The sequence below is a fragment of the Asterias rubens genome, chromosome 5, assembly GCF_902459465.1.
Source record: "Asterias rubens chromosome 5, eAstRub1.3, whole genome shotgun sequence".
Taxonomy (NCBI): Eukaryota; Metazoa; Echinodermata; class Asteroidea; order Forcipulatida; family Asteriidae; genus Asterias; species Asterias rubens.
Genome location: NC_047066.1, coordinates 18,480,271 through 18,504,982, shown reverse-complemented (window position 1 = coordinate 18,504,982; position 24,712 = coordinate 18,480,271). Strand labels below are relative to the sequence as shown.

Below are 24,712 nucleotides of genomic sequence, written 5' to 3'. Positions count from 1 at the left end.
TATGGCGGCATACATTCTTCTGCGGGGGGTTTTGGTCGTCATATATTCTTCACAAATCTGTCATTTTCGTGAACTAATTTATGCTGCCATGGAATGTGAATCTGGTGAAATTAGTGGTTTCTTGCAGGTAAGATTTGAGTTATGAAGCTTTGAAATGTTTCCGCCCCAGAAATGGACCCTGATATCCAGGACGTCACTGTAGTATAATACGCAAGTGTAAGGCCGCCAGGGCTAGGTACATTTAATACAACCATTTATAAAACTCTTTTGGGAGAAGTGTTAGTTCTGAGACCCAGTGTGGTCTCTCCATTACTTTACATGTAGTAGCTACTCAACTGAGATTTTCTTAGCCGAGTTACCACCAACAGTGCCTGCTGTGGCTCATAGACTAAACCTTACTAGACAACAATTTTGACAACTCTTACTCAAGTCATGTTAAAATTGTATATTTTATTTCATCTCCCACAAAATAGACATCATGTTCAACAAGCGGAACAGTATCATAAACAGAGAACATGACAGAAAAATTCATTTGCCTTCGTCTTTTATGAAGGTCTTAACTATTAAATGGATGAAATATTGGCACAACTGAAACTGTCTCGCATTGTAGAATTCTTTCAGTGATGCATGTTTAGAGTCTGATATGTTTTCTAACCAATTTATTGGTTCGTAGTTCATCAAAGGAAGGGTACACTTTTGGTAATTACTCCAAAAAATAATGACCATAAAAAACCTTACTTGGTAACAAGCACTTTGAAGTAATGTAGTTTTACAAACAAATCTGGGAAAGACTTCAGGCATGAAGTCTTTATCAGGCATCTGAAAGCTCACCATTCTATGCAAAGAGGGTGGTTTTTCTTTCAATATTGTCACAGGGACTTATTGTCATTTTATGCATGTTGCGATACGCCAAGCGGTGATACTGGTGTTTGACATTTACCCAAACTGTACCCTACCTTTAATAGGAGATTGTAAATATTTTATTTAAAATTCGTGACTTTTTGTTGACAAGATTAAGTCATGGGATCCATGGGCGTTATGTTAGTTTTGGGCCAAATCAATTTTAGGCGAAATGGATAAATTCTGACAAAAGATCGAGGGCACTATAAACCACCAACACCAAGCGCCTTAACTGTCTGCCATTTTGGGAGTCAAAATATACACAAAGACCCAACTCCTAAAATGGCAGCTATGGTAGATGCACAAAATGCAAAGATGTGTTCGGCTTTGTGCGAGGGGTAACTTATTTTTAAAACAATGGTTAAACAAACCAAATTGATGGATTTCTTTTTTTCCTACAAACTACAGCACCTGAATTGGGAATATTTCTCAGGACGCATCATACTTGTTCTCTGCTTTCAAATACAGAGTCGATTTAAAGGCACTGAACACGTTTGGTAATTGTCAAAGACCAGTAGTCTCACTTGGTGTATCCCAACATCTGCATAAACTAACAAATTTGTGAAACTTTGGACACAATTAGTCATAAAACTTGCAAGATTTGAAAGAAAAAACACCATTGCTGCACAATTAATGTGTGTGCTTTCAGATGCCTGAGAAAGGCTTCAGGCCTGACGTGTTTCTCAGATTCAAATATTTGAGTGAGAAATTACCTATTTCTCAAAAACTACTTTACTTCAGAGGGAGCCGTTTCTCACAACGTTTATTACTATCAACAGCTCTCCGATGCTAAATATAGTTTCCAAAAACAATTCATGCTAATTATATATTTTGAGTAATTACCAAACGTGTGCAATGCCTTTGAGGGAAATCACTGTAGCACTGATGACCTTAAGACATCAACCTGCCATCATCCAGACGTAAAATAATGATGACACAGTGGACGCGTAGAGCCATGTCAGCACAATGCACGTGGTGGGCCGATAAGCAACCTTCTATCAGGGAGTGCCATATTCCAGTAGTGCCGTGTATAAGATCTATAACAATGGTATACCTTCAAGACAGAAGTCAGCTTTCCTTTTCACCTTCCTGTGTCTTAGAGAAACCTGTCTTGCTGAGCTGTATTTAAAAAGAAACCAGATTGTTGGCACGTTCGAGCTCACACAGAATTCAAACTATGACAGCAATATTGTCAGCCCTTAGTTTGATAACCAACAAGCCTTGCGCTTAACTAAGGTGCCAGGCAAGTGTTAAGAGCAAAACCTCTTTGAATAGCCGAAGAGATCATAAAAAGTGCATACAATAATTTCATGTTTAATATCTTGTTTTGTGTATTAATTTATCAAGTGTAATACTTACATGCTGAGACGATGAAGCAGATGGCAGTGAGTTTGTAGAGGGTGTTCAAATTCGTTTGGAAGAAGAAGACAAATGCAATGTGTAAGGGACAATATCATCACATTATTGCATAAATGGCAACTTCAATGTTAATTTTGTTTTGTACCCTTACACCAATGTGTGTAAGCACTTAAAGGAAAGGTACACGTTTAGTAATTACTCAAAACAAAATAATATTAACTTAAAAACTGGCTCGGTAACGAGCATTGGAGAGATGTTGATAGTATACAACATTGTGGAAACGGCTCCCTCTGAAGTAACATAGTTTTTGAAAAAAAGGTAATTTCTCACTAAAATAATAAAAGATTTCTAGCTAGAAGTCTTTTATTCTTATCTGAAAGCACACAAATTCGTCCAACAAGGGTGTTTTTTTCTTTCATCATTTTCTCGCAACTTTGATGACCAATTGAGCCCAAATTTTCACAGGCTTGTTATTTTATGAGAAGACTGGTCTTTTACAATTACCAAACGTGTACTCTTCCTTTAACACCGATGTACCCTTTACACTGTGTGTAAGCACAGTGCCTACGCACATCAGTGTAAAGGGTAAAAACCAAAATAAATATTCTTTATCACCAATGCATATTAAACATCTACTTTTACTTCAATATTACTATTTAAAAGTCTAATAGGGTAAGGTTGGTATCTCTAGGTGCGTTCGATTGGGCTTCCCTGTGACGACCGCGCGCGGTGCTCACTCGGGTGAGCCCCTGACAAGAGTGAATTGAATGATCACTCACCCTCTCGTGATGACGTTATGCACCTCGGGCCAGCCCCAAGTGACCTGTTCCACAAGCAGGGCACTTGGGGATGACCCGGGTGAGCCCCTAAAATTACACAAAAGCTATTCGTACGTCTTACCGGGGTTGACCCGTGGAAGCTAATCGAACGCACCCATTGTCTGATAGTACAAACAAAACTTTAATTGCTTTAATCTATTTTACAGTAAAGATTTTGCCCAGTGAGAAATTTGCATAAAATTATAGGCAACTCACCTTGACTATATCAACCCAGTCAAAACCTCTGGGTAGATCTCCTCTGTGATCTGTAAAGGTAATAAATAATACAAAATACATTATGCCCAAATGTGCATTAATAGTAAAATTGTAATACTATACCTCATACATGTACATTGTACATATTCATGACCGAGAGTCAAATTCTTACTGGTCCTTTCATTATCACGTGCCAGGTGCTTTTTTGCTATTTATAATAATAATAATAAGAAGAAACAAGACATATAAAGCACATTTTACAAGATACAATGCGCTGGTAAGAGAGCTACGAAAAAGTAAGTTTATGAGCGAGAAGAGAATAGATGTGTCTTTAGTTTACTCTTGAATGTCTGGAGAGTGTTGGTGTTTCGTTTACCAAGCGTGCATGCTAGCAATCACGCACATGGTACATGTAAATGCGCATGACAAGTAGAATAGCACCCAGGCAGCCCTACGCTAGTCTACTTGTCACGTGAATTTACCATTGTACGACCGGTCAGCCCGGGCGATAGTCTACTTGTCATGTGCTTTATGATCGTGGTACTGTTTTGTACACACGCACGAACATCACTCTCTCCAGCGACATCCAACACATAAACAAACTATCATGTGCATTTTATTTCACAGTTTTCATTTTCCCTTGCTTCAAATCACGTTTCGGTAACTGAATCCATATAAAGTATAGTAAAACAAATATAACATGGTTTATTTCAGGTGACTAGTCGATATTTACCCCTGGGTGGAGAGAAACAATTATAGTAAAGTGTCTTGCTCAGGGACACAAGTGTCACGACTGGGATTCGAACCCACACTCTGCTGAGCAGAAACACCAGAGCTTGAGTTCGGTGCTCTTATCCACACGACCACGACACCCCATAAATATGGCGTGTCGTGGCCGAGCAAATAAGAGCACGGGACACAAGCTCTGGTGTTTCTGTTCAGCAGATGCGGGTTTGAGTCACAGTCGTGACACTTGTGTCCTTACAAGACACTTAAAGGAACACGTTGCCTTGGATCGGTCGAGTTGGTCTTTAAAAAGCGTTTGTAACCGTTTGTTATAAAATGCATATGATTAGAATATAATGATCCACACAAGTATCACTCGAAATTGCGTGGTTTTTCTTTTACCTCGTCGACAAACACGGTCGGCCATTTATGGGAGTCAAATTTTTACTCCCATAAATGGCCGACCGTGTTAGTTCGCAAAGTAAAAGGAAAACAAAGCAATTTCGAGGCAAATGTGTGTGGATCATTGTATTCTACTTTTAAAACATCTATTTAACCATATGCATTTTATAACAAACGGTTACAAACGCTTTTCAAAGACAAACTCGACCGATCCAAGGCAACATGTTCCTTTAACCATTATGACTGCTTCAAGCCACTGATCCTGTGTGTTGTGCAATGGACCTAAAAGAACCCAGTGCACTCATCAAAAAGAGAAGGGGTTCGCCCAGGTGTTCCTGCTTTGATTGGCAGCATATTGTGCCAGAGCACCTTGTAACATACCTCTCAAGAAGAGTGTAAGAAACAGTAAAAGCCTACCTGTTCTATTAGCAATTTTTCGTTTCTGCGCCTTTGTCAGCTGTTCCTTTTTCTCTTTCGTTTTTGCCACAGCTTGTTCTGTATTACTGGAACTCTGTTCCAGGAAAAAAAAAAATTATTTTAATAATAACCCAATATTAAAGGCAGTGGACACTATTGGTAATTACTCAAAATAATTATTATCATAAAACCTTTCTTGATTACAAGTAATGGGGAGACGTTGATAGTATAAAACATTGTGAGAAACAGCTCCCTCTGAAGTGACGTAGTTTTGGGGAAGGAAGTAATTTTCCACAAATTTGATTTCGAGACCTCAAATTTAGAATTTGAGTTCTCGAAATCAAGCATCTGAAAACACACAACTTTGTGTGACCATGGTGCGACAAGGGTGTTTTTTCTTTCATTAATCTCTCGCAACTTCGACGATCTATTGGGCTCAAATTTTCACAGGTTTGTTATTTTATGCATATGTTGAGATACATCAAATGTGAAGACTAGTCTTTGACAATTACCAAAAGTGTCCAATGTCTTTAAAGAATGATCAATGAGACCTTACAGCACACCAGGATAATGTTGCTGGCATTGTTCCAACTATTCATCATGATGCTAAATTGTTACAATCGCATAGACTTAGGTCTACAAGTACCGTATACAGACAAAATCTAACAAGGGAATCAATGTGTGGTGAAGAGGTTTTCACCTAGTGGTTTAATCCTAACGAGGCCTGGTTCTTGATAATTTTACCGAGACAAAGTCGAGGTAAATTATCAAGGACCAGGCCTCGGCGTGTTTAAACCACTAGTTGAATACCGATTCAACACACTTTGATCCCCACTCATAAATACCTTTTCGCTCAAAAAACATCAACACTTTTGGTCACATTTTTTCAACACAACACCCCTCCAGCTATGAAATGGTAAGGCCCTCCGTCGCCCTCGGGTAAACAACTCCTTATAAGGGAATGATGTGCGCGTCGCGCGTATCGCGTGATGTAGCACAACTGTCCCGGCCGTTGCTCTCGACCAACAGGAATGAAGAAACTGTCTTATAAGCACAGGTGCAAACTCGCGTGTCACGCCCATGTTTCAACACTTTTTACTGGTCATAAACAAAGGTTTATACACACCCACGTGACGCGCTCTCCACCAATAGGAATAGCGAATCAAGGTTAATACTTAAGTTGGATCAGGTTGGCTAAGTGGTTTCTTTACATGCCTTTCCCCTCTGTGATCCCTGGTTCAAATCCCACCTCAGACTGGAGCCTTGAATGTGGATGTGGTTTTCAGTTGCGGGGGGGTTTTCCCCATTTGGGGTTTTCCTTCCACATCTAAAACTATTTTATTCTTGTTTCCCATTCATCCTGTTATTGGCGCTTGTAATATGGAGGTGTATAACTTATAAATAAAAAAGAATATTCTTCAGAAGTTGGCCATAAACTAAAATTTGGCGAATGATCCATGACAATTTCGGGAAGCTGCACTTACTCGAACAGTCATTTGAGCTTCTGTTTGTTCTGCCATTAGATCCTCAGCATTTTCCTTTGCCCACTCAAATAATGTGTAGGTCATTGCACACCCAAGCCACTGTTCTGCCTGTTGAAAGAAAAGGAGGGTTTTGATCAGAAACGAGTTGGAAAATTAGCATATAAGTTGGAAACTTTATTGATAAGATCAGATACTTCAGTGGTAATATACAAGTAGGAAACTTTTTTGATAACAATAGATCAGTGGTATGGCGACTCTAATTGCTGAAACTGCTATACTGGAAATCAAAGTTTAGAATGGGTGGGGTGATATAGAGAACTAAGCCACTCCTATATGCCAGCGTCTCAAATAGTCTCTCCTAAGCGAAGGCCTACTGCTTGGCTTCTCACTGTTTTTAATACTGATGGCAGAGATGTACGGGCGAGTTTTTGGTGACTTAAAACCAGATTGCTCTGGGCAGGTAGGGCTAGTAATCCATAGGAGGCAGCCCACCCTAGCGAAGGGAAACTCTGATCTCAAACCCAGGCAGATGGGACTTGTTAGCTATGGGCCGCAACTTATCCACGATGAGGCTACTCTAATACACAGACAGTGTTGTAGCCCTGGGCCCAATTTCATGGCTCTGCTAACCGCCGTATTCTGCGCTTACGATCACGATTCCCCGCTCACGTGCAAGCGCCGAATTTCTGCGCTAGCCTTGTAAGTGTAGAATGCCTAGTAACGTGGAGTACGCACGCGCAGAAGCCCAAATTCGCTTGCCGTTAGCACAGAATTCCCTGCTTCCGTAAGCGCCGATTCTGTGCTTACGGTAAGCAGAGCCATAAAATAGGGCCCTGGTGGGTGGTGCTGTGCAGGCCTACCCAGGACTCACAGTTTTTGCCCAGCACTCTGAGCAAAACACACTGTGCTGCCCAGCACAGAGTTCCCCTTAAAATAAATCAAAAATATTGTCTATTGTGCAATGATCTGAGACACAGCTAATGATAAGAAGTATCAAATGTACAGAGAAAGAACACAGTCAAAGGCCATTCAACTTATTGCATGGCCAATAACATGAGCAGTTTGGAAACCTTGCATCATGCCTTAATAAGCTTGCACTTCAGCAATGATGACCCCATCTTTAAACATGAATAACTTTGTTGATTCGCTCGCCCTTGGTGGACTTCGAACAAAAATTATTTATTGCCAACTCCTAAAATTTGTCTAGCTACAACTCTGTATAAAGCCACTGAAGCTTGGAGAGGAGATGGGCCCCACCAAGCACTCCCTTGCCCACTGAAATATGGTGAAGCAGGATAAATATACAGTCAGACAATAACATGCCGGCTCAGTCTACCTACCTCTGCCTTGACCTTCTCGACCACACTACTTCGTATATCATCCTGTCTGTATTAAGAAACAGTAGAAGGATGATTAAAACATAAGACAACTTTAGTCAAAAGATGCAATCCTTAATAGACCGATCCACTAAGCTCCGCCCCATTGCGTACTGACCAATCACAACGCAACGAAGGTCTGACAAATAAGATCTGACATGCCTGCGCGTATCTTGGTGCGAGCGGCAGAGTTGTGCAGAAAGGCATTGTAGGTCTCCACGCGTTCTTGCTCACACGTGTGTCTTGGGCGGAGCCTACTGGATCGGTCTATTGGGGAATTTGTAATTAAAGATCGGTATTCTCCCTTGATGAAATGGGCATTTTGGGCCTCTTTGGTTTAAAGGGGCAGAAATTTAAAGCAGATTAAAACACCAATATTGATAACAATACTATAGGTAAAGTTTGCTTTCTCTGTCCATTTTCTTTTCTCTTTGCATAAAATTTGGTCGGCAGTTGCCTCCCTTGCCCACTGGGTTATACGCCTAGATGCTTTAGGATCTGTACTGATGATTATCTTTAAGATACAAACTAACAAATTTTTCTCCCGATGATTAAAATAGTCCAGGGGTTGATTTCACAAAGAGTTAGGACTAGTCCTATCTTAGGACTAGTCTTAGGAGATATGAAAAACGTACGGCTAGTCCTAAGTTAGGTCGAGTAACGCGTCCTATATAGAGATAAGACTAGTCTGAAAATGTGTTCTTAAACAGGTGCGTACTCACAAGTGATTATTGTAGAATGTATTTAAGCTGATTTCAGGAAATTCTTCTGGATAATTATCTCCCCATTTGATCTCCAGCATAAATGACTTAAAATGACCCTCATCTCCTACCTGGGGAAGAAAAAAACACACAATGAAAATATTACTCCAACCAAGCCCAAACTTGTCTTAAAGGAACGGTAAGAATAAAAAATCGTGAAGATCACAGATTTACATAAAACTTACATGGTCTAATGATGATGATAGTAGAAATCATCCCCTGAAATAATAATTTGTTTGAAATTTCATATTTGTTGAGAAATAAATAATCTAATTTCACGTTTGGAGTTAATCGCTCAGTGAGCGTTTCGTTCTCTTTGTATGTCATTGATGCAATGCAAAATCGGTTTTTCACTATTCTCTCGTGACCCAGATGGCCGATCGATCTCCAACTTCTACAGGTTTGTCAGTTAATGTACATATATGGTGGATTACCGTTTTGTTAGCAAAAACCACTTCTGTAATGTCCTTTAAGATCAATCTTGGCTCCTTTAATCATGGGTTCCTTCCTCCATGGTATAATTGAGCCGAGGCCTGCTATCCTATCTGTGGAGCGTGTTAATACCTCTAGCTCTATCATCTATAACTAGGGGTCACAGCTCTCGCTTTATGATCCCACAAACCAGCTCGTCAGTGTACACAAACTCCTTCTTACCCCGCACCATCAGGGATTGGAACAATCTACAGAAGGATCCAGCCTTGTACTCATCCCTCAACACCTTTAAAGGTAGTGGACACTATTGGTAATTACTCAAAATAATTATTAGCATAAAACCTTACTTAGTAGCGAGTAATGGGGAGAGGTTGATAGTATAACAAATTGTAAGAAACGGCTCCCTCTGAAGTGACGCAGTTTTCGAGAAAGAAGTAATTTTTTTGCGAATTTGATTTCGAGACCGCAGATTAATAGAATTTGAGATCTCGAATCAAGCATCTGAAAGTACACGACTTCATGTAAGGCATTTTTTTTCTTTCATTATTATCTCGCAACTTCAACGACCAGTTCAGCTCAAATTTTCACAGGTTTGTTATTTAATGCATTTGTCGAGATACACCATGTGAGGTCTTTGACAATTACCAATAGTGTCCAGGGTCTTTAAGGCAGCTCTGAGGGTTAACCGGCTGAAGTAGCTGCACCCATCATGTTTTTCACTTTTTAACCGCACTATAAATAACTGCTCTTGCTATCATGTCTCGTCATTTGCGAGCCAACGCACGCATGCCAACGCAGTATGCTTTTGCTCATGTGATTGAGTCTGTACTTACACGGAAGACGAAGAAGAACTTACCCTGTATTGACACGTAGAGTCTATTAATTTGAAACATTCATCTCCATCGTATATGGAGAGAAGAACTTCCTTCTCCTCCTGAAAACAAAAACAAACTGCATATTAAACTAACTCTGGCTTATCATAATGGTGGTGCACAAAATGAGTTTTTGTTAATTTGTTTTGTTAAATGCAACAAATGTGCATCAAAAACAGAATAAAGAATACTATGGATTGAAGTTCAGACAACTCATTCATTGTGTTGTCTCAATCGTCAATTTGTCTGCAGAGTTGTCGGACATTCCTATCATGCCTACGCCGGCATAAAAACAAGAAGGCAAAACTATCCTTTCTAAACAGACTGCAGTGCTAAACAAAGAACATTTTAAAATGTAGGTTCACTAATGACTAACTATCACCATGGATGGGTGGGACACATGGACATCTGACATTCAATAACATCATATTTTCATAACATGGCTAGCAAATAATTTTGATCATAAATTAATGTGTAACTGTAAAGTAAACCTCTGTGAATAAACATAAATCAAAAGTAGAATAAAAAGATTTACAAAAAAATAACACAATAATAATATTAATAGTTAGTATAGTATTATAACATTGGCCTAATTTTTATTGAAAATAAATTTAAGATAAAAAAGAACTGAAGTCGAGTGGACTGAAGTGAAGTGAAGGTGAAGAGTGCAAATACTGGTAAATTCAGAAATTTTAATTGAAAATTAACCACAAATACAATAATTGAAAGAAGAAACGTCCCAACTTACCTCTTGTGATTCTTGACAGGACATGATTTCTCACTAAACTTGAGTGACAACACAACTTCTTTACACTTTCCTCCAAACTGTTTCTTTCGATTTCTAGCCTGTGATTTTTGTCGACCATTCACTGGCAGCAGGACAGTAAGGGAGGTCACCAGTCTATTTTGACATGCTTCGCATTGGTACTATAGTCTGAAACCCGGACGCCGCAAAACGTTCAATCCGCTACAAATTGTCAAAAATTCACATAAATTTGGAAACCAACGAAGTGAAAAATATAGCAAAAGGGCAAAAAAATAGACTCCAATCATGAAATTGAACACCTAATGCTATTGCACCTTCAATGATGACATGTAATTGAGCGCCGTAATAAGAAAAGTAATGGACAGCAACCACCAGCACGTTGTCACTCTGCACTCGGTCACTGAACTGCGGTGACTGCAATTGGGCCTCCCTACTATAGTTGGGTTTAAAGGAACACGTTGCCTTGGATCGGTCGAGTTGGTTGTTTGTAACCGTTTGTTATAAAATGCATATGGTTAGAAAGATGATTTAAAAGTAGAATACATTGATCCACACAAATTTGCCTCGAAATTGCGTGGTTTGCCTTTTACTTTGCGAACTAACACTGTCGGCCATTCATGGGAGTCAAAAATTTGACTCCCATATTATGGCCGACAGTGTTAGTCGGCGAGGTAAAAGGAAAACCACGCAATTTCGAGTGATACTTGTGTGGATCATTATATTCTACTTTTAAATGATCTTTCTAATCATATGCATTTTATAACAAACGGTCCCAAACGCTTTTCAAAGACCAACTCGACCGATCCAAGGCAACGTTTCCTTTAATGAATCCTGCTTCATCGAGAAGTGTCCCATTCTCCGGCCAAGAGCGATTGACCCGGCCGAGTTTCCCTTCACTTTTCAGAGTTCAATTTTCAATCTGTCAAAATAGTTTGTAAGCGTGTAATTTGAAGTAGACTACATTTATGGGGGATGGTTTGAGGCGGGGCACATGTGATACAAATTTCGTACGCCATACTGCAGCATCAAAAGGGCGTGGTTGAGTGGTGGCAACTGAAAGGCAGTGGGCTCTAGTCGTATGCCTACCTTTATGGCGAGTCCGTCTATCCAAAAGCCTAACAAATTCTTCCTCGAAATCAACACGTTTTGATATGAGTGGGCCATATTATGTAGATTAGTAAGTGTATTGCGGATCACACTAACAGACCCATGTGATGAATGTGTTTTCTTTCCAAAACTCTTTCTTATTAGACCACACTCTTGGGGGTGGTACAACCCGAACCTTTGTTTTCAGTAACAGCAAAACACTGGCTGGCTGATTAATTAAAACATGTATGGACTTGCACGGGGATTACTCCTTTGTAAAATTTTGTTTTTAATGTACTGTTTTCATGAAGTAGGGAATGTACATTTGGAATTGAAGTGAAAAATTATAGAAACATTCTGTAATAGGCCTATAAAACTCACTAATTCCAACAAGGTTTTTCAGTGAGCACAAACATTAATAATGTGAAGTGGCATTTCAAAACCCATTAGGTGATTCTCTCATTTCGGGACTGAATTTGCCAAGAATGCATACAGTTTAATAAAGTTTAATTTTCACAATTCTGCCCGGGCCGTTTTGACTTGGATCAGGAAAAAAAACATCGGAAACCCGAGGCTGCAAAAACAACATGGTTAACTTTATGGTGTTGAGTCAATCTTATTATTTCCTGATAGAAGAATTAGGAACCACTTAACATTAACTTTGATGTAAACTACACACTGACTAATAGTAAACTGCATTATTGCATGTTTTAATGTGAGCTTTGCGGCAGGAGCAAACACCTGCAGCCAATTCACGGCGGGAAATGACAACTTATAGTAATAATACCCACTGGATCACAGACAGAATTCCCAATGGAGCTAAACAAATCATCTAAAGTTCACTCAAAGTTTATTATGGACTCGATTTTACTCAATTAATTAAGTTATCCGCTCTGTCTGGTCGCGTATTGTCACCAACGTGAGTTAAAGACACTGGACACCTTTGTTAAAAATGTCAAAGACCAGTCTTCTCACTTGGTGTATTTCACTATTATGCACTAAACAACAAACCTGAGAGTGAAAATTTGAGCTCGATTGGTCGTTGAAGTTGCGAGATAATAATGAAAAAAAAAAACACCCTTGTCACACTAAGTTGTGTGCTTTTAGATGCTTGATTTCGAGACTTCAAATTCTAAATCTGAGGTCTCGAAATAAAACATCAAATTATTTTCTCAAAAACTAAACGTTTCTTCAGAGGCAGCCGCTCAGAATGTTTACCCAGTGTCCCCACAGGAAACTCAGGCTGAAGGAGTATGATTAAAAAGAGGGCGCTATCAGAATAAGTTTTTACTTAGGGTGCGTTCGTTTAGCTTCCCTGGGTCGACCCCGGTTTGTGGCGATTTTTTTTCCAGGACGAACGTGTTTAGATAATTACCCACGTTCGCCCTGGGAAAAAAACCGCCACACACCGGGGTCGACCCAGGGAAGCTAAACGAACGCACCCTTAGTTCACCACTTTGGTGGGCGGGGTTTTTTTTTGGGGGGGGCTCTCTGGGGAACACAATTTCCAGTCACACCGGCCGTTGAACTTAGCCCATCAAGTCACATTCATTGGCTTTATCCAGACCGCATCCTTTGTTTCTTTGATTCGGAGGAACTTCATGGTAATTGAGACAGTCTGGCTTTTGTTTCCTTGCCACACTGTAATCCAAAGACCTCTTTTGTTGGACTTCTAAATTGAAAATCATATCCGGGCAATTTAAGTACCGGTACATCCTAGATCATGAGGTCGCACTATAAAGTGTACGCTGCGCAGAATGCCGTTTTCGCCCCACACGGAAGTTGCAGAGCGCGACCGCAATGCCCGAACTCACCTGTTTGAGTTGCCTTGTGTATCACCTCCATAGACCTTATCGCAAATACCAATGCGCAAGCGCAGACTGTTGAATGAGGTGCATTGTGGGATATATATGGATCAAATTTGGATACCAGCTAGACCACAATGCACCTAATTCCAAGCTTTACGCGCGCGCCCCGGTATTTGCGAAAAGGTCTATGGCAGCCAGCCACTAGTGTCACTTGCACGACGTGAGGCAGTTTTAGGTTTGATTTTTCTTGGTTGATTGCCTCGACGGGTCTGCAAGAAAAAAAAAACATACGAAAATTGAATTTTGTTATGATTCCTGTCAAACAAAACAAACAAAAAGACAATGCATGTCCACCAACAAGTGTGATTTAGTACACTTTTGATGTTGAAAAATAAAAACAGATCACAATGCTTTCAATTTTTGGGCTCCTGGTTTCCGTTAATGGCCTCGCCTTATTAATACTAAGGGAATCAATGTGTGGTGAAGAGGTTTTCAACTATAGTGGTTTAATCACAACGACGCCTGGTTCTTGATAATTTTACCGAGACGAAGTCGAGGTAAATTATCAAGAACCAGGCCTCGGCAACTGGCTCGTGATTACGTCGTCGTCTGTATGATTGACAGCTCTGATCTTTTTGTCAATTAATGACCCAACTTCACTTGACTAAAGTTATTAAAAGGTCAAGTATTAATAACAGAGGTACGTATAAATAACCCAGACAGTGAAGTTCTGTGACCCATTACACACAGTTGGATTGAGTAAAATATTATAGGCTATATTTCAGAACCTCTCCAAGTCCAAGTGGTATTTGGTGGTCCAACCTACTTCTACCTCCATGAAACTATACTTCCTGCATGGGCTATCCTGCATCATGGGTTATCCCATGAAACACTCACAAAACCCAACCCCTTTGAGACCTCTGCGTTATGGGCAGTTAGTTTCAAACCTTCTGATGGTCACAAAAAAAAGGGAATCGGCCACAACCGTTCCTTGATGAGTCACCTGGTCATATGTCCTGTGAGAACTGATAAATGCATCCTTTATAAATCCGCCGTCAAGTTTTGGGTGTATCTGTGGTTCACAGTCCGCGGTACGCCACTAGCATTGGCCGGCGCCGGTCGGTGTACTACTACCGGCCACTCAGCCCAAACTACGGGTGTGCAGCTGGCCTGTGACGCGCTCAAGAGTCCAATTAGATTAGGCTATTGATAAACTGTCACTCTCTATCATAACAAGAAGACACACTCAAGCCACAAAGTTAGCTGATCGTTTGGTCGGTTATTTTTCAGTAAGAAAAGTGAGAATAAATTTCCTCTGAAGTGAAAAAAAAGTGATTTAAAAAGTTCGCTATAAGTTCTCTGATCTGAGAATCATTGGCTTCGCAATCAGAACAAATCGAAACGAATCCATGTTTGTGACTAATGCCATTGCACGCAAGGTTGGTTTAAAAAAATATAATAATTGTAAAAAAACAAATGGTCTTTGACACTGCTCTAGAATTGCAAAAGTTCACAGACAGAACTCGTTAAAGCCTATTAAGTATACAGTGATATCACACAGCAATAAAATAACTAGACATTAACACACAAAAAACAATAAATACACAGGAAAAGCATCTAAAAAATATTCCACGGCTAACATCCGGTGCGGATCGGAAAGCTCCGATCTGTCAACAGAGGGCGTTAACATAATCTCCGCTAACATCTATATCAAGCTTCCTCCTCGAGCTCTCTGTGTGTGTACACATTTTTTGCAGTGCAATCATTTCCTCATGAACACCGCAGTACGATGAGAGCTTGGATTTTTCTCACACGTGAGACCAGAATGTTTACGGATGGATGGTTAGTAATGCTGAGTTCGACTTTTGTTTGATGAATAGGGGGAGCACAATCCCCCTGAAGGACATTGTAAACGTGTCAGGTCGATCGGCAAGCCGGTAGCCTTAAATACAGGGTATCACACACAGTCACGACACTCATCTGATGACAGTGTATGCACGGTGTGTATGGGTACGTAACTCTCGTTTCATGAGGACACGGTGTTTCTGTGTTAGGGTTTCATTTTACGCAAGGTACTAACATAACAAGTGTTGCAGTTTGCTCATCGCACAAGTGTCTCCACTGAAAGACGTAGCGAAGCGCTACCTACCACTGCAGTCATGATGCGGGGTCGCCGGTGTGGCAAACTCCTGAACATCATATTCGTGATTTCGGTCTTCAGTTTAGGAATGTTGTGTGGATTTTACTATGAAGAGGCAACCAGTAACAAAAACACCGGGGGAGTTCGTGTCGCACCTGAAACTAGGAATGTCAATGATGTTGATGGGGGAGGCCATTTGCGGGAGCCTTTAAATTTAAAGCAGCAACCCCATCCAGTGCATCCAGTGCAACCAGTGGCCGTGGAAAAGGTAATTGGGAATTCAGACAGTTTTGTTGGCAGTAACAAAAAATCGAACATTGAATCTGTTAAAGATAGTACCAACCCAAAAGGAGGTCACCAATTGAGTGTGAATGTTCCTATTGAAAACCACCAGCCTGCTGTGGTCGCACACTTAAAAGGTGATGCCCTTCATGATGGAAAACCTGATAGCGACAACCACCATGGTGATATAGATCGAAAAGGTTTTGAAGCACCACTCCGTCTACAGCCTGTTAAAGTTAAACATGTTGGTCCGCCTGCCGTGCAAGGAAAGACTCTGATAAATCATAGCGTCAACAAACCAATCCAACAGCAGAACATTCAAGAGGGACTACCAGTGCCTGGTGAAGGTAATAATATGGTGAAGCATCAAGCTTTGCATAAGGAAGTTCACGCTCCAGCTGTAAATATTCCGCAGAACGCACAAGCAAATCAACCCCAGCATCAACAGGTTGCCCCAGCAAAAGATGTCCACCCTCCTGCTTTCAACGAGGGGCAACAACAGAAGCAACAACAAGCCCCACTCGCTGCCCCTCAAAACATTCAAAATCCAGGCAGTGACACCGCACCATCGATTAAAGGAAAGATGGTGTTAGCAGTTGTAGTATGTGGTGATCGAACAGACGAAGCATTGGTCATGCTTAAATCTGCAGCAATACTAACCCCAATGCCGATACACTTTCACATTTTTGCCGAGGACGACCTACATGCAGATATCGCTGGCAAGATCAAATCATGGCCCGCCTCCTTCCAGAACAGAATTTCTTTCAAGATTCACCCAATTTCTTTCCCTCCCGGTGAAAATTTTGAAGAGTGGAAGAAAATGTTTAAAAAGTGCGCCACGCAGAGATTATTTCTACCGGACCTCTTAACCGACACAGACGCTCTGCTGTATGTGGACACCGACATCTTATTCATCAAGCCATTGCAATATATCTGGAGTTTCTTCAAGAAGTTCAATTCTACCCAGCTTGCAGCACTGACCCCTGAGCATGAAATAACCAACATTGGTTGGTATAACCGCTTCGCAAGGCATCCTTACCACGGCGCAACAGGACTGAACTCCGGCGTCATGCTAATGAACTTAACGAGGATGCGGACATTTGGATGGTCGGCAAAGATTCTCCCGATCTACAGAGAGTACAAAACTAAAATCACTTGGGGGGACCAGGACCTCATCAATATATTGTTTCATTTCCACCCGGAGTTGGTTTACGTCTACCCGTGTGAGTGGAACATTCGCCCCGATCACTGTATGTATTCTTTGAACTGCCAGCGCATAACGACAGAGGGCGTGGCGGTTATTCATGGTAACAGGGGCGTATACCACAACGACAAACAGCGTCCATTTAGAGTCATTTACGAAGCTTTTAGGGACTATCCATTCGGGGCTGATCTAAACTCTGGCTTAATACAGCCATTGCGTCAGCGGTTTCTGCAACAAGATGTTGCGACTATGTACTGCACTAAGGCATTACAGCATCCTGTGATTTCAACATTGCAACAGAGCAGTTATCATCCTTAATTTTCTCCAAAGTACTTTAAATGTGTGTGTAAATTTTGTATCAAAAGGTACTTCATGTTTCATGATTTAAAGACACTGGACGCTATTGGTAATTGTCAAAGACCAGTCTTCTCACTGGTGTATCTCAACATAAAATAACAAACCTGTGAAAATTTGAACTCAGTTGGTCGTTGAAGTTGCCAGATAATAATGAAAGAAAAAATATGCTTGATTTCGGGACCTCAAAGTCTAATTCTGATGACTCAAAATCAAATTCAAATATTTTTTCTCAAAAAACTACGTTACTTCCAAGGGAGCCGTTTCTCACAATGTTTTATACTATTCAAATCTCCCCATTACTCGTTGCCAAGAAAGGTTTTATGCTAATAATTATTTTGAGTAGCTAGTTACCAATAGTGTCCAATGCCTTTAAGAGCTGTGAGGTGTTTAAAAAAGATAAACAAAATGGGGTTAGATGGATATACGGTGTCAATATTTTACAATGCTTCAATACATTTATAACATTCTAATTTATCTTTTTTTTTAATGGACCAATGCTGGCTGTATTCATTTAATTTGAACTGAAAGATTTTAGGACCCTTTTGTGGAGAGTGCATTTTGTTTGTTTACAAAGTTTACAAATACAGGGCTTAAAATATACCCATTGGACCACTACATAGATAAAGCACATGGGTCAGTTTCATAGAGTTGCTTTCAGCAGACGAAATTGCTTAAAGGGACACACCGGCTCACCGTGTACGCAGTTTAGGGCTGTAGAATCATAAATAATGTTTTTATAGATGGTTGCTGTAAAAAAAAGTCATCAAAATGTCACGTAATTTTTTTATCATATTTTATTGAACCTTTTATACAAAATTATTTTTCACCTGTTCTTTTTTCGATCGGGGGCTCCGGTTTTTTTAATCCTTTTTTTCTTCTTCATAAAACATTTTTTAAGCTACTCACACAATAACACTGTCAATATAACAAAATGCGGTATTCCTACATTTTGACATCGTCAATCTTTTTTTATTGTTTCCTGAAAACTAGCAAAAAGAAGTTAGGAGCCATGAAACAAAACAGAGTATAATATTGGAACGTTGCGATCATAAGAAATAACGGATTTGACACGAGGTGTACCGACTGACAAACCCACGATGACAAACATGTACTCTGATGTCTGGCTCCCAACCCCTCCCAAGCTCACGGCGAGACCCGCAAGCTGGGAGTTCATAGCGCCCGGGATTACACCTCCAGCCCCCCACGAGACACGGCATGTGCGGTACGTGATATGCCCCGAGGCTTACGTTCCGATTGCTCCACGCTGTGGGGGCCATATAACAAGCTTCCGTTACACGGACTCTTTGAATGCGAATCTTACGTTAGATTTTTCACCATTATTTACATTTCGTAGCGATAATTTGAATACATGATCTTTTTCGTCAATTACTCGTTAATAATTTTGTAAAAAAAAAATTAAATTTGGTTTGGTAAGTTACTTTTAGATGGCTGGAAGTAAAACTAGCCCGGAAGGTCACGTGATTGTTTGTACCACTTTTTGGTTAGAACAATCACGCGACCTTCGTTTTTGTTTTAAAATGCTCAAAAACGGCCAAATTTGATGATTTTTTTTAAGGACTGTTCTTCATTCCTGGAAACCCGTTGAATACATTTCTTAGTCTATTTTGTAGCCCAAATAGCCCAAGTCGGCCGGTGTGTCCCTTTAACAAATTTCTGCTTTTTAATAGCAGAAATGAGCAGGATACCAGTCACAAATTGTACACGTGACATGATAATTTGGCTGGTAACCTGATTCCTGGTGAGCATAATTTTGTTTTGTAATTTTGATTAGCTACTTTCTGTACTTAAATGCAAGACCTGTGGACCACTGAAGAATGTTTTAAAGGAACACGTTGCCTTGGATCGGTCAAGTTGGTCTTTGAAAAGCGTTTGTAACCGTTTGTTATAAAATGCATATGATTAGAAAGATGTTTTGAAAGTAAAATACAATGATCCACACACATTTGCCTCGAAATTGCGTGGTTTTCCTTTTACTTTGCGAACTAACACGGTCGGCCATTTACAGGAGTAAAAAAATTGACTCCCATAAATGGCCCACCGTGTTTGTCGACGAAGTAAAAGGAAAACCACGCAATTTCGAATGATACTTGTGTGGATCATTATATTCTACTTTTAAAATATCCTTCTAATCATTTGCATTTTATAATAAACGGTTACAAATGCTTTTCAAAGACCAACTCGACCGATCCAAGACAACGTGTTCCTTTAAAATTCAAGCAAAGAAGTGCTTGTAGTTAGGATTGAATAACAAACAAAACTTGTTTTGCCAATTTTTACAAACTGTTTGCCATCATTACATGTATGTTTTTTTTTTTTTTTTTTTTTTTTTTTTTTGGGGGGGGGGGGGATATGGGGGGTAAGCCGCCTGTTGTGAAATTAATGCAATTTGAATTGAATGACTGCTTATTCTTAAATCGAATTGGTGATGGATTTATTAGAATGGAAAATGAAAAACGTAATTCGGGGTATGGTTTTCTGTGACTGAATTACAACAAAATGCAAGTGAAAACTTAAATTGGGGTGTGGTTTTCTGTGACTGGGTTACAAACAAATGCAAATGAAAGCTTAATTTGGGGTGTGGAAATTGTACACTTCTACTGTAGCATTTTAAGGGCACTAAGGCAATGACCAGGGGGCATGGAGGAAATCGCTTTTGTTGTCTTTGTGAAGTACCAGGCCCGAGTATGGTCATCAACTTGTAGAGTATACCAGAAGTAACTGTCTTGACAACTAATGTGTTAATGATGACACCTGTTATGAATCAAGTTATCAATTAGTCTTACTTGAAAACAAGTATGGGAAGACCAAAGCCAACAAGTTGTTTTTTAAATTTTTTTTTCTCACCGCAATGCAAAGTGATACTCACAATCATGTTTCTCTTCAGTTACCTTCTTGTCTGACAGATTTAATTGAATGAAAGATTGTATTGGGACCAAACATCCTGGGAATTCCTGCGCTGAAATGTTGTTTTTGCAAAAGAATCAAGTGTATAAAATAAATGTGTGTAATGGAAATTGTTAAATGGATAATTAACTGTTTCCATAGCCTTATTCATTTTCAAGAAACACATGTCGTATAAAAATGAACATGTGAAATAACTTGAGTGATCTGAAAAATATTCTGTCATAGTACTGGGTCAGGGCTCAATTTCCTAGAGCTTTTAAATCACAAAAACTTGCTAAGAAAAAAGTATTGCTTAACAGAAACAGCTTAGCCAAAGTTACAGTAGGTTTACATTGTTGTGACTGGAGCCCATTCAAATTTTGCTTAGCAACGAAATTTGTCAAGCAGTAATTTTGCTAGACAGCTTTATAATATTGGGCAAAGAACAAGCTTCTTAGGTTCCTTCTAACAACATGACTTTCAAAGAGAAATTAGCTACATGCAGTTTGACTAACAAGTGGATTTTAAGCTTGACAAATTCTTTGCTTAGCAAACATTCAGTTGGGCACCTGTCACAACAGTGCAATCTGAATGCAATTTTGGCTGGTAACCTGTTTCTGCCAAGCAATACTTTTCTGTGCTTAGCACAAATTGTTGTGCTTACAGGCTTATGAAATTGGGCACTGTGTGATGGAGCTTCCCCATTTCGCTCAACCGTTTTGTCTGGTTGGACATAGAGAAAGTAAACCAATTGTATACCATTCCTCAAGTTCATTGTGTAATCTTAACTTAAGGTGCGGCTCATACTTTGTAGGGACTAAAGTATGGGCTGCGCCTTCAATGCAAGTTAAGTTAAAGGGCAACACACTATATTTTCTGGTACATTTTATAATGTGAAGAATTGAATGTACATTGGTTTTAGACGGGTGATATGTATGCGGATTATGATGCAAAATATGTTATGGTTTTTGAAAGGGACAATCACACATAAGTTTAGCACTGGAATTGAATAAGCAGTGATCCGTTCTAACAATTATTACATATTATTTTTGTTTATCATTGAATACTGTGTGTGGAGACAAAACCTGTGAGAGACATTTTAAACAAAAATGTTTACCCACACAAAATTCCTAATTCCTTATGAATTTTTTTTCTTCTTTTAGATTTTAAGAGGGTTGCTGTGATGCAATCTTCTTGTGTTGAGTTTTGGTTTTCCTAAGAATTGCCTTAGGTTTTGGCTTTTTGTTTTAAGTTGTTTCCCAATTAGCACAATTGTTGTCATGGCACTGTTTTAATTTTTGCTTTAAATTGTTATACAAACCATTAAGAATGATTGAGGGAAAAATGATTGTATAATAATTAATGTCTTTCAAAGGAGACAAAGACACTTTGTGAAATTCATGTGCGTCAAAGTGTTATATTTTAAACAAAGATTTTAAAACCTGCTCGGCCTATTTTTCTTAAATTTTCAGTAAGCAAAAATTAAACGTTACGAAACCGAAGCTTTTTTATTAAGTTTTCTGAATGGTTGAGGGAAGAAATTATCGTAAAATAATGTCTTTCAAAACAAGATCATGACACAATGTTTGTGTGTCAAAATTGTAAGCAAAGAAGCTTAAACTGCTTGGCGTATTTTGCTTAAATTTTGTGTCACCACACGTTACGAAAACGAAGCTTGCATAATTTTAGTTTTGTGATTTTTACTTAAAAAGTGCCTTATGAGGGAACAATGATGCAACACATCAATCACAATGTATAATAGTTCATATGACATATGAAGTTGAATATTAAGTATTAAATTACACTTGTTACGTTGCTCATGAAAGACAATGCAATAATGTGCGCATATAATTTAAAATTTATTATATAAAGGCAGGTTTACCTTTGGTAATAATTGCTAAAAATCAGTATCCTTACTTGGTGTTTTCCAATATGCATAAATTAACAAGCCTGTGAAAATTTTGGATCAATTTGTTATCGAATTTGTATCAAATAATGAAAGAAAGACAGAATTGTTGCATGAAAATGTGTGCCTGAGAAAAGCTTCATACCCGAAGCCTTTCTCAGATCTAAATTGTGTATGTGAAAAATAACCTCCTTCTCTCAAACTGCATTATTTCAAATGGGGTTGTTTTAAACAATGTGGTAAAGACTATGGACACCTTTGGTAATTGTCAAAGACAAGTCTTCTCACTTGGTGTATCTCAAGTATGCACAAGTAACAAACCTGTGATAATTTGACCTCAATTGGTCGTCGAAGTTGCGATACAATAATGGAAGAAAAAACACCCTTGTCACACGAAGTTGTGCTTTCAGATGCTTGATTTCGGGACCTCAAAACATAATTCTGAGTTCTCGGAATCAAATTCAAATATTTTGGTGGAAAATTACTTCTTTCACGAAAAAAACTTCAGAGGGAGCCAATCCTTACAATGTTCTATACTATCAACAGCACTCCATTGCTTGTTGCCATAAGTAAAGTTTTTATGCTAACAATTATTTTGAGTAATTACCAATAGTGCCCAGTGCCTTTAAAGTATCAACAGCAATTTATTTCAACATCTCTTTAGTGCATTTCATCAAGTTAGGTTTTATGGTCATTAAATTTGTGAGTAATTACCAAAGGCATACCCTCCTTTTCATTGTCGCTATTTTATTATATCAAAAGAAAATTCAAATGAGAGCTTATAAAAATAGTCGTACATACTAAACCACTGTTGTATATTTTTGTATGCGCGAGTATAAGATATTACTTTCATGATATATATAAAACCATTTTGTCTTTCACTCTGATGTAAATTCTTGTTATTATTCGGTAATAAAAATGCATTGCTGGTCTGCAAATTCCTTGTAATGTTACTCCTTTGTAATGTTTTTCACGATTTTTTTTTTTTTTTGGAAAGCCACCGGGAAATACATATTTGTGTTGAGGTAGTTTAGAGCAATATGTTCATATACTTGAACAGTATTTCAATTTCTGAGCTGATTTCTAAATTGATCATTTGCATACTACAGTATAGAGCGTTTACTTCCATTGTTATTGCAATTTTCGACGAGCTAAAGTTTAGTACTGTGGCCATTGCTCACCATTTCTCGAGTGCTTGCTTGACTTTAGTGGGGAACAAAAATAACCCATGGGTGGGTATCACAAAGAGTTAAGACTAGTCTTATCTCGAGTTAGGACGGGTTATACTTCCTAACTTAGGACTTTAGCTATACGTTTTTAATATCTCATAGGACTGGTCCTAAGTTAGGACTGGTCCTAACTCTTTGTGAAATCCACCCCAGTGTGGTAGTGAATATTGTCGCACAGGAGGACTATCCTGTTTGCAATTTGTGTCTGTAAGAGGCAACAGACGTTTTTTGAAAAAAAGTTACGTGGCAAGGTGAACAATAACACGTACGTGTACGGGTGGGCAACCATACTAATTTACATTTCCCCATGTAGGATTTGACAATTCCCTGGTGGTATGGAAAGGGGGTGTGGGCGCACTCAACCAATTTGTATCATACAACTCACAGTCAATGGTTATTTTATCACTCTTTGACAAAAGAAAATTATGCATGACCCGAACAAAATGTGACCTTACACACGATACCTTCGTTTGTATTAATAGAAAACGCTCCCTGTTGCTGCATACCTCGATGAATTGTCATTATTTCCAAAAGGTCACCCCAAAAGCATTGGCTTTGTAGCTGTACACAATAACAGTTTTGTGTTACAACGAACTTAGTACATTCTCTTTTCCCCATGAAGTTCATTGTATGCATTGCACTTCTATTTGCAGTCCCATTGACATGTCGGATTTTTATGTGCATGAAAATCGTACCCAACTATAGCACATAGACTAACCCGTTGGTATAATGCTATAAATGCATTCCTTGGTAATTGTCAAAGACCAATCTTCTCACTTGGTGTAACTGTATCTCAACAATGCATAAAATAACAAACCTGTGAAAATTTCAGCTCAACTGGTCGTCGAAGTTGTGATAACTATGAAAGAAAAAACACCCTTGTCACACGAAGTTGTGTGCTTTCAGATGCTTGATTTCGAGACCTCAAATTCTAAATCTGAGGTCTCGAAACCAAATTCGTGGAAAATTGATTCTTTCTCGAAAACTACGTCACTTCAGAGGGAGCCGTTTCTCACAATGTTTTATACTATCATCCCCTCCCCATTACTCGTCACTAAGTAAGGTTTTATGCTAATAATTATTTGAGTAATTACCAATTATAGTGTCCACTGCCTTTATTATGGAGCGTGTTTCCACTGTTATTGCGGATTTTGAATAGCTAAAGTTTTATAGTAATGTGACCATTGCTTAACGTATCTTGATTGCCTGGCGGACCTAAGTGGGGAACAATTTTGATAGTGAATGTAGCAAAACGTTATTTAGACAC

At 39.1% G+C, this 24,712-nt stretch overlaps 2 protein-coding genes across 2 annotated transcripts; one reads left to right on the top strand and one right to left on the bottom strand.

The window, feature by feature from the left end:
- Window positions 1–1,955: 1,955 nt before the first annotated feature.
- On the bottom strand, window positions 1,956–10,956 carry LOC117290647 (RWD domain-containing protein 4-like). Its single transcript, XM_033772161.1, has 9 exons — window positions 10,512–10,956; window positions 9,748–9,825; window positions 8,421–8,530; window positions 7,663–7,708; window positions 6,323–6,430; window positions 4,839–4,932; window positions 3,294–3,343; window positions 2,260–2,262; window positions 1,956–2,019 (listed from the first exon to the last, which is right to left on the bottom strand). Exons 1-9 carry the CDS (start codon window positions 10,533–10,535, stop codon window positions 1,969–1,971), a joined length of 564 nt encoding a protein of 187 aa, XP_033628052.1. The 5' UTR covers window positions 10,536–10,956; the 3' UTR covers window positions 1,956–1,968.
- A 4,273-nt stretch (window positions 10,957–15,229) lies between these two features.
- On the top strand, window positions 15,230–17,500 carry LOC117290560 (glucoside xylosyltransferase 2-like). The gene has a single exon (XM_033772000.1). It carries the CDS (start codon window positions 15,583–15,585, stop codon window positions 17,365–17,367), a length of 1,785 nt encoding a protein of 594 aa, XP_033627891.1. The 5' UTR covers window positions 15,230–15,582; the 3' UTR covers window positions 17,368–17,500.
- Window positions 17,501–24,712: the final 7,212 nt, after the last annotated feature.